This window comes from Belonocnema kinseyi, chromosome 5 (assembly GCF_010883055.1).
Source record: "Belonocnema kinseyi isolate 2016_QV_RU_SX_M_011 chromosome 5, B_treatae_v1, whole genome shotgun sequence".
NCBI lineage: Eukaryota > Metazoa > Arthropoda > Insecta > Hymenoptera > Cynipidae > Belonocnema > Belonocnema kinseyi.
Window position 1 is genome coordinate 59,769,823 of NC_046661.1, and position 11,194 is coordinate 59,781,016.

The 11,194-nt window shown below is 35.4% G+C and overlaps 1 protein-coding gene across 1 annotated transcript in view; it reads right to left on the reverse strand.

Annotated features, from left to right (window-relative positions):
- Window positions 1-11,194, reverse strand: part of LOC117173023 (intraflagellar transport protein 74 homolog) — a 99,475-nt gene that overhangs the window by 18,313 nt on the left and 69,968 nt on the right. Inside the window, exon 2 of the mRNA XM_033361375.1 lies at window positions 9,976-10,453. Within this exon, the coding sequence (XP_033217266.1) occupies window positions 9,976-10,427 (452 nt within the window). The 5' untranslated portion in view covers window positions 10,428-10,453. The remainder of the gene's footprint in view (window positions 1-9,975; window positions 10,454-11,194) is intronic.

The window sequence follows — 11,194 nt, forward strand, 5'->3', positions numbered from 1 at the left end:
GCTCGACACCTTGACAAATGTAATTCCATGTAGAAACATGCGTTTAAATAAAATATTTTACCAAAAAAGTTACCCACGCTTTAACTTGACAGACTGTAGATAAGATTGGATGCATTTTGTTCACCCCTAATACTGAAGTTAAGTCCAAGTGTTTCAGCAGCCTCCTCCGCTGCTTTGTACAGAAACGCCCTTTCGCCCTCTTTTTCGTGCCTCCTGACCATTTTAAGAAGAGGTTCTCTTTTATTTGCGACTCTATGTGCTATATCCAGAATGGTCCTGTTGTGAAGACATTCAAGACTCAATATTCCGCGGCAACCTTAATGGCGTGAAATGTGTAGTCGCGGAACAGAAAACTTAAGATGAATGCTTTTGTTCATGTGCATAACCTTTCTTGTCCCGATATCAAGGGATCTGAGCTCGTTCTTCGTCCATGGAGCTACTCTAAATGAATAGAGTACTACCGGGACGGCAAGCATGTTCGTTGCAGATACTTTGTTCCTCGCCGACAGTTCATAAGACCAAACCTGCCGGATAAAACGTTTTTATCTGCTTAGGAGAGTATCCTTATAGATGTCACAACCTGAATGCGGCTCTGTGGCACGCCCAGGTATGTATAAGTCTCTCAAGCGCAAAGATCTCGTACAGCGCTTCTATCGACGATCTCTGGGTCTTCAGGGATGCCATTAAGTTTTCTTCGCTTCAAATAAGCCTTGGCGCATCATCATACCCAAATTAACCTCTGAAAGATCACCTTGTTAGTTTGCACACGATTTTTTCCAAATGAGATAGTAAATCTGGTTTTCCAAAGCGGCATCAATCTCTCTATGCACATCAAGATTTGCGGACGAACCTTTAAGCTTTTCAAAACACAGGTGACAAGTCTATGGGAGATCAAATCGAAAGCTTTCCGATAATCAATCCAGGCCATCGATAGGTCACGCTGGTAGTATGCTGCATCTTTGCAGACACATCTATCGATGAGCAGGTTCTCCCGACATCCTGCTACGCCTTTCTTTGAGTCTTGTTGTTCATACATTTCTTGACAAACAGGATCAATTGCCCGAACAATCCTATCATTAAAAATAGCTGTGAGTATCTTATACAGTGTTTTCAGACAAGTGATTAGCCTGTAATTCTTCGGATCAGCTAAGTTGCCTATTTTCGGCAGGAGTATTGTGCCCCCTTCCATCAAGCACTCCGGAATTGGTTCTTCCGACTTTAAATATGAGGTGAAAATACGGGCCAAATGTTGATGGGTTGAAGGAAACTTCTTCCACCAGAAGATCTTGATACCATATGGTCCCGGGCTGGAATAGTTCTTTATCCCTCTTAATACTTTTTTCGCCTCCTCGGTAGTGATGGATGGGCATTCTTCATCAGGTGTTATGAGGGCAATACAAAGCTTCTTAAAGCTATTTATGTTATCTCAGTCTTCGTCCGGTCTATGCTGCACTTCGTAGACGTCTCTCCAAAATACTTCGACCTCCTGTGGTTTGGGTTGGGTGGTCGACAGTAACTGGAGGGTCCTGGAAGAGTCGAGATGGGTCAGAGAGAAACTGTTGATTTTCTCTGACACACCTCTCTCTCCGTTCAAGACTTCTCTTAGCGTCAGATAGTATTCGTATTCTCTCAACAATATGCTGCCTGATGGTCAGCAGCTTTGACTTGTTAAGTGTGTGATAACGGGTCCGGAGATTGCGCGCGAACTTTCGAACCTTGGTGGTGAAATTTCTGCCAGATGTGATGTAGTCAACCACACGCTGAATGTGGGACACGTACTGTCTTGCCCAGCCTATCTTTATGGCGATAGACCTCTTTTCGCCGCACTCGATCGCTAAACGCTCTACATTTTAAATAAACTAAAACACTCACTATTTCAGAGCTGCAACGGTTCTAAAATAAAATCTTAATCATGTGAAATTGTCATACATATCGACCTTTTCTTGAAACGCTCAAACGCTAAGCGCTCAATATTAAGAATCTACTACGAAACTCACTGTTGCTTGTCAGCGACGTTTCTGAAAAATGGTCATATTAATAAATATAATCATATATATCGTCCTCTTCTTGCAACGGCGGAGCGCGTAGCACGCAAGGCTTTATCATAACAGATAAACTTACTACTTTGAGTGGATAAAGGATACAAAGTGAGCTTAGTTTATTTGGATGTAATGCCGCGTCCGAACACTGTGATAAGTGGGCAATATATATAATTCGAACAACCGAATGTGATACTAACCTTATTTAATAAACTTTTCTGCGCTAGCAGCAAGTGTAGCAGTTATTTTTAAACGTTGAGCGCTTTGCGTTCAAACGTTGTGAAATGCGGTGATATGTATGATTGGCATTACCGAATTTTATACTGACCTTATTTAAGCACCGCTGCTGCCATTAGGTTGTGAATTTTGCAGTTTAGTCAAAAAAATGAGCGCTTAACGTTCAGCTATGCGGATATATATAATTCTCTGATGTTGAGCGCTTGGCGCCTTATTGCGTTAAATCTGTCCATTTTGTATGGATATTTCATTGGGCCCTTATAACCCACAAAATTACCAAATTATAACCAAATACACCATAAATCATTTTCCCATGCATTCTGTGCGGGATTCTTTGTTCCCAGAAATATATGTCTTCCAATCTGTTACAAAATGAAAGAAAATAACAGTTTAGATAATGCAGTGCTTTACAAAAATACTAAGTAAGCCCAAATCTATTTCTACGAATCTTTCAAAGGCTTTTTATCGATTTATTCCACAATAATTATAGAATGTTTTTATTTCAAGATCAATTTACACACTACGGAACTTTTTTAATAAACATCTAAGCAATTTCACAGCTGATTAAGAATGTTTTGGAAATTTCATAAAACTCTGTTCAGTTATTGAATTCAGCCTTCAATTAGTACCGTAAACTTGATAAAACTTATTTTTTCCGTAAACCGTTTAATGAATGAATGCGACCTAATCAACTCCGCTAAATTGTTTGAAAATTTAACCTTAAAAACTTTGCTTATTATTATTGTATCATCTTTTAAAAACATTGATTACATTAGCGTTCTTTTCTGTTTTATGCGAACTAGGTTTCAGTGTTCCACATTTTCTTTCACGTGCTATTTTAAAGTTGGCGACCTGATGAACACCGCTTAATATATTTTGCCTTCCACGCGTGTAGCAGAAAGCTGAAACTTAAAAAAAAAGTAGCAAAAACCTCAGAAGACTGTCCTCTAATGATCACAGTGAACAAAATCTTGCAGAGACGATAAAAACCCTTTATCGTACGAATGCGACCTAATAAAAATCGTCAATTCGCTTAGAAATCTAACGTTACAAAATCTTTGCTTATTGTCATTTTCGACTATTGTAACATTGATTAGATTGGCGTCCTTGCATTTGTCATGCCAAATAAGTTTCGGCGTTCTACATGTTTCGTCACGTTTCACATCGAATCTTTTCATTTGGCGACATGATTAGCACCATTCAATGTATTTTTTCTCGCAAGCATTTACTATGAAGTTAAAACTAAAAAAAAGTAGCAGATACCTAAGAACACTGTTTTCTAATAATCGCATAAACAAAATCTCTTTAAAATTCAACCTCACAAAACCTTTGTAATTATTATTTTTGACTCTTATGGACGTTAATTAGATGGGCGATCTTGTGTTTTTCATGCTTGATAAGTTTACTGTTCTACATTTTCATTTACATGTCATTGTGAAGTTTTTTATTTGGCGAATGCTAAAAACCGCTTGATGCATATTCCCCTCAGGCATTTTTAAAAGCTTAGAAACTAAGAAAAGGTAGCATACATCTCAGAAGACTATCATCTACTTATAAGTTTCACTGTACTTAATTTTCTTTTACTAGGGATTTTAAAGCTTTTCCTTTGGCGACCTAATCAGCACCGTTTAATGTATTTTTTCTCCCACGCATTTACTATGAGGTTAATACTAAAAAAAAGGTAGAAACATCTCAGAACTGTCCTCTATTATTCCAATGGTTTGATATTGCATTATCACGCAGTCCCGATAAACACCGTTTAATGCATGAGCGCGGCCCACTCAACAGCGTTAAATTTCTTAAAAATGGAAACTTATGAAATATTTGTTTATTATTTTTTGGCATATGAGAATCTTTCACTAGATTGGAATTCTTTTGCTCCTCATGCTCAATTAGTTTTATCCTAGATAAAAATTCGTTCGCGCAAGTTTCGCGCACGAAATGCTTGCAAGAATGCATCCCATCTTAAGAGCATTCTGTAAATGCGATTTTTGTGCGTGCCCAATGCGTCGCGAATGTGAGCATCCGTCCAATCACCCCGTGATGAAACTATACGACGCATACATGCGTGAACTTTGAATGCAGTTTGCAATATGCTAAAGTAAATATAAATTTATTAGTATTATTTATTAAGAAGATTTTTAATTCTTAAGTTCAAATAAATATATCTATTTTGCAATTTTTAATTTTTCGCGCACTCTCAGTTCTCTTATAGCTTCATTCGCTTCATCGCGTTGTGTTGTGAAAAATATTTTGGATTTTTTCATTTCGTTTGGAATTGACTCAGAATTCTTATTAATTTATCATGATTTCTTCGGAACTACTTTAAATGCTCTTGAATTTTTTAAATTTTGAGATTGGGTATTGCTTCTTGTAGGTAAGTTATGCTTAGAGTTTTCTTTATTAATTAATATATGACTTATTTATAACATCCAATCATATGTTTAAAATTTATATGAAGGGTAAAATTTCAAAAAGAGCCGATTATTTTCGTGATTTAAGAGCAGAGAAATAAGAAACTTTTAAAAAATCTGTTTACTATTTTTAAATATAATGAAAACATATTGCCTAGATATTTACTGGTGAATTGAGATATAAAAAAAATTTAACAGCAAGTTGCAGTTTTAGGACCCAAGTCGTATTTGACACAGGGTATGGATGTTGCACGTCGATTTAAAGTGTAAATTGCAACTACAAAGAGAAAATATTCTCATAAATGTGTAGATTGGTCGTATTTGCATTTTCCTCCTTTATAGAAGAAAATATTTCCTTAATTTATTTGTCTACGCGGGAAAAAAAATCTTGAGGCGAACGAGTGAATCGAGAATATATTAAATTCAAAGAAAATGTCCGCTTAGATTAGGTAAAATGTTTAGTTAGAAGAGTTGAACATTTAGTTACTTTATGTAAACTGTTCTCGTAAATCAGTAATTTGGACGAAATTGCTAAATCAAGTTTGTTGTTTTTATCGCGTTGCTTGATGTTTCAATATAGTTATCGCCTACAATCGAAATAATAGTAAATTATTATTACCGCATCATGATCTATTTAATATTAACATTCGCGCACATTTTAAATGGTAAAAGACGTTTAATTGTCCAAAGTAAATCTGAACTGCCACTGCTCCCACAATGCAGCAGCGCTCTTCCGAGAATTCCTTAAGACACCTATTCTTAATATCCCTATTATAGCCATTCTTATTAGGGGTTTGACTATACGATATCCCTGGTATGTGCAAAATGGTCAAGAATATTTATTTTCGCTGATCCAGGGTTCTGTCTTAATTCCTTCGTTCGTTTTCAGCTAAATGTTTAGCTATGATGGGGAATAATATCCCTGTCACAGCTCAATTTTTTTACCGTGTATTATTTCTAAATGAAACCCCTATATTTACTCCCATATTTACCTTCCACCTCAGACAATCGAATGCCTTCGGTAATTGGTTGCGTTACCGTTATTTAATATGTAATCATTTTTTATTTTGTTGTTCTACATTCTCTTTTCATGAAATTTTGAATCTTATCCTTGGGTGACCTGATAAACGCCATTTAATGTATTGTTTCTACTACGCATTTACTGGACAGTTAAAAACAAAAAAATGGTAGTATATATCTCAAAAGACTGTACTCTATGAATCCCGTTGAAGGAAATCTCATTATATCGCAGACACGATAAACGCCGTTTAATGTATGAATTCGACCCAATAAACACCGTTAAATTGCTTAACAATTCTTTTTTTTCAACTTTTTAAAACTGATTAATAAGTTTCAGTCTTCTACATTTTCTGTTACGAATCATTTTGAAGCTTTTTATTTGGCCACCTGACTAATGCCGGTTATTGTATTTTTTCCTTTCACCTATTTTGTTGGAGGTATGAAACTAATAAAGAATGGTGGTAAACATCTAAAAAAATTGTCCTCTATTCATCCCATTAAACAAAATCTCATTGTCTCGCGGACCAGATAAACTTTAACCTTACGAAACCTTTGGTTATTTTTTCGACTTTCAAAAACACTGATTTGATTGGTGTTCTTGTGTTCTTCATGCTAAATAAGTTCAACGGTTGTACATTTTCTTCTCATGTAATTTTAAAGCTCTTCATTGGGTGGACAGATAAACACTGTCTTATTTATTTTTCATCCAACCCATTTACTAGAAGGTTAAAAAGTAAAAAAGGTAGTATCTCAGAAGACTCTGATCTATAAATTTCACTAGACACGTAATTCTTGATTTAGAGAATAGAAAAACCAGCCTACAGAAGATAATATATTTACATTAGATGATCTTATATAGCTCGAAAACTGTCATGGAATGTTCATTATTTTTGTTAATACAACATTTCATCAAGGATGCTATATTTTCTGAAGAAGTTTCATGGAAACTTTAGAGTTAATTAGTGTGTGAGAGCAATTTATAAATCTTTGAGGACTTTTTATTTAATATTACATATTCCAACAGTAGATAACCAACAGTAGATAATCGCAAAATTGCGAAAAATGTCAATAAAAAGCACATACATTTTATTTGTTTTACGGAGTCTTTCGGAAAAGATATAATTTTTAGGATTAAGGAATGGACAAATTCTGCAATTTTCTGTCATTATATGCAGATTAAATGGTAGAAAGGTTAAACATCTCGTTTCAATTATATTAATGTCACTGAATATGAGAGATAAAAACATGTCAAGAGTTTAAGCTTTTGTGATTATTGATAAATAATCATAGTTTCAACTATTATTTACTCAATTCACTGATTTAATTAGTAAGTATACTTGTGATAAATTATAATTATCGATAATTAACTATTCTGATACGCATTATATTGTTGATAAAATACGAGTATTGCCTGGCGCAAGCAGGAAAATATATAACAGAAAGAGATGGGTCAAGGAAATTCAGTTCCTCGCTAACCCCGATCTCCCAGTTTTTATCAAAATTAACCGAAGTCCAAGAAGGTAGAGCCTTTTTATAGAGCGGTACACAAGATCCCGAAACAATATTATCTGTTTCACGGAGTTTTGCGAAAAACGCATAACATCTGAGGAATATCCATCAATCACTGCGAAAGCCATGAAAAACGCACCTCGGGGCACGAAGAACTTTTCCGCTTCAGGACCAGATGGTATTAAGAACCTCTGATGGAAAAAGTTAAATTCAACACTTTAAAATTTGTCACGTATATACAGTTCATATTTGAATTTCGATACTGTGTAAAAATATACAATCATGGTGTCTCGAAAAAAGGCGTAACAGGCAGCTGAGAAAACCTGCTAATTGACAGGTCTGCTTGCACAGACGCAGCAGCCCATCAGCAAGCCCGGTCAGTTGCATGCACAGACTACCTAGAAGCTTACAAATCAATCTCCTATAGACTTACCATCGTTGTATTAGAAAGCTTAAAGGTTCATCAACACATAGTGATAACGAACAACGTGACCTTCCACAGGGGCGTCTTTCAGGGCGATAACATGTGCCATCTACTCTTTTGTTTTATTAGCAATATTGACACAGGTGAGACCTATACATACCTGTTCGTGCCTCAAAGCCACATAAAGGTCGAAAAATCGGTGAATGAGTCTTTTCGAAGCAGATACAGGCATCCTCTTCCACAGATTTGGGCTTTAAACCTGTCGACGTTGAATATGGTAAAAGTATGCGTGAGCATCCATGGTATATAATTATGAAAATCGGCTCCACAGTAAAAATTGGCATTCTACAATCAAGCGTATGAAGCCTTAAGTGCAATGCACTGAGTACTTTCTCTCCTCATTAAAAATGACCACTGTTTTTATCTCTATCCTTTCTATAGATAACGTAGTCCTTCAATCCTCATTCGGCTTCATAGTGGTTCGAGTTGAGTCATGTCTTAGTGAAAATAATGACGTCATAATCAGCTAAGAGAGAGACTCTAAGAGAGTAGTTGATTTTGCGCTTATTTCGAACGAGAGCCTTGTTATATTAACTAAATTCCGTACTGAATGCAGAGTGATTAAATTTTATGATCTGAAAATTAGGGACGATTACAGCTTCTCATTCCGATTCTTTATGGTCGCCTGCAGTCTGTAAACATGCATTGTCAATTTGATGAAAGACGCTGGCCGTGTCCTAATTTTAGATACTTGAAACTCGTTAAGACGTTTAGGTGATCGATTACACTACAACTTCCCAACCGATGTGAATTAAGCCTGTGTTCAATGACATTCGATGTGTAATAAGCCTAACTTCCAAAATAATGGTGTCAAAGTTCTAATCTTAAAATTTTGATTTTTTGAAGAGCATCTGCATTTTAAAGTTCTCTCCATTCGCAAATTGGTTTTGTCGAAGAATTCTGTCTGTAAGATCTTAAACCTGATCAACATCATCAGCAGGTGCACATAAAATTTGAATTTTAGGGTAGATCTTTCGCGGCTCTATGGCAACATATTGATCTCCTCAGTTCACAGGTGTTGATATAACATTTTATGGCCTTTTTATTTCTAAAAAAAGATGGAGCCTCGTTTTGAGGTTTGTTTGAAAAGTGTCGCTATTGCGCCACGACATGACTTCGTACCTTGCATGCAAGTAACGTCAACAGACACCTTGTTTTAATCCATTTTAGACATTGTAGTTTTCAATGCTTTGCCGTGAAATCTTAAAGATTTAATTACTTCATCCTTAGTGCACAAAGCATCTCCTGTTTCTTTATTATTTTTCTTAAAGAAGTAATCGTGTCTCTTTAATTGCCTGGTAAGGATCGAGCACTTTTTGGGTTACAACACATACATCGATCTTCACTGAGGTAGAAAAATTCTTTATCTGAATTGCACAGCTTTTGTGAGAGGAATTACCACAATTGATACAATACTTTTTTAAAAAGTTTCTTTACAACACCTGTAATGCAGAGGTTACTTCTGTGTCTAATTATAGATTTTTAACGAGTGATAAATCGGAGCTCTTAGAATCACTGTACGAGTTGCCGACCCTTCTTGCTTTAATTAGATTTTGTTGCTATAATGATATTTTCTTTATTGGGACTAATAGCGAGCAGTCTTCTGAGATGCTTACTAATCTTTTTTTCTTGTTTCATCTTATAGTAAAAACGCGGGAAGAAAAAGTGCCTTAAGTTATGTTATCAGGTCGAAAAATGAAGAGCTCCAAAATGACACGTTACAGAAAATGTAGAGCAGTTAAATTTACTTAGGTTAAATTTGTAAACGTATTAAGGGTGGTTATCGGATGGACGAGATAATGAAGGATAATTTAAAAGTCATACAAATTTATTTATACGTTTTCATGTAAAGTTTATTTATAGAACAGTCATTCATGTAATTGATTTGTATATTGTAAGGTATTATTATATTATTTTCGAATATAATATTTTGAAGAAGAAAAATAAGAAGGTAACTTTTGAAAAAATCAAATGAAATTTTCTTTTGAGATCGTGAATGTTAAAGATGGTAAGAGATATTGAAAGTCATAGAAAATCCTGCAAAGAACAGAATTGCTCACAAAATCAGACTGAAGCATTTCCCGAAATTCTATTTTTTCACTTAAAAACTTGTGTAGGTCATAACGGTTCGTTTTGTAATCAAGAACATTCGATTCCTTTAAATGCAGGGAACTTATCTGGCGCTAAAGGATTGCACTTACCTTCATACAGAACAGATTAACCATTTTCTGATAAATATTCAAACGGTAGTTCTTAAACAAACACTTCTTACCTCGTCATTCGTGGTAAGCCTCTAGTGGAGCTTGGACGAACTGCGGCCACGCCTTCCTGAGTAACCGGTCGACTAAGACCACAGGCATTTGTTGCAAAGGGATTTGCAGAAGAGCCAGTACTCAATGATGTTAATTTTATTGCAGAATTTATGTGAGAGTTAGCCGTGGAAACTCGATTTGATGATATCGCCGGAGAGGATGGTCTTGACAAAGTGTTTCGTCCTCGTAATCCTGCTTGGTAAGTGTTTGAAACTATTGTAAAATCTTGAATCCCATTTTTGAGTCCTCTACGAGATATTGGTCTTTCAATTTTACCCCTTGGTCTCGAAACCCCAGTCTGAGGTCTAACAGATGTACTCGGCGAATCTCCGGAATCCTGCCAATTCTTTCGCCAACGAGTAACTGGTCGATCGTCAAGTTTAATCGTCGTTTTTTCGGAATCCATTCTCATTAAATTTTTAATTAGCCAAGACTGATCTGAAATTTGATAAAATATTTTTAATTAAAAAAAGAATCAGCTTAAAAATTTTGTTAAATATAATATTATGACAGAATATTTATACCCTGGCGGACCGAGGGAACCGAATGGAGCCTCTACAAAGTACCCGTAAAGATCCCATTCGGTTCCTATTTAAAAAACTCAAAAAACAGCAAGATCAACTTTTAAACTGTTGAAATTCGTATTCTACGTTAAATTTTCTATTATAAACTCACGGAGTAATCACAATACTTTTCTTTGCAGCGTTAAAAATTTTAAAAAAAAGTCATTATCTTCTGCTGAAGGTGACTTGAAGCACATCCATAATTCGCTATGAGATTACCTCGTGGCGCCGATTGGTGGCTTGACAATAGAACTTTCGCCGGACGCATTTGCCTTAGCTTATTGCAAGGATACTTATTTATTAAAGATTTTGTGCAATCACTTGTTCATCATGTAAAGATTTTAAAATATAATGCACAATACAGCTCTACTTACAATATTTTGTAAGCAGTGAGGTAAGTAATCACTTAAAAAAATGTACTTTCAATATTTTGTCACGTTTTGTAGGTTATGCTGAACAAAAACAAACATTTGGTTTGTTAAAGAAAATTGATCATTCAAGCTTAATGAATGTAAAAGTAAAAAATACAAAAACCATACTACATAAACATTTATTGTAACGAAATTGTTTTCATGATTTGTAGCTCTTTGGGTCTACTTTGAACTTGCGATAATGA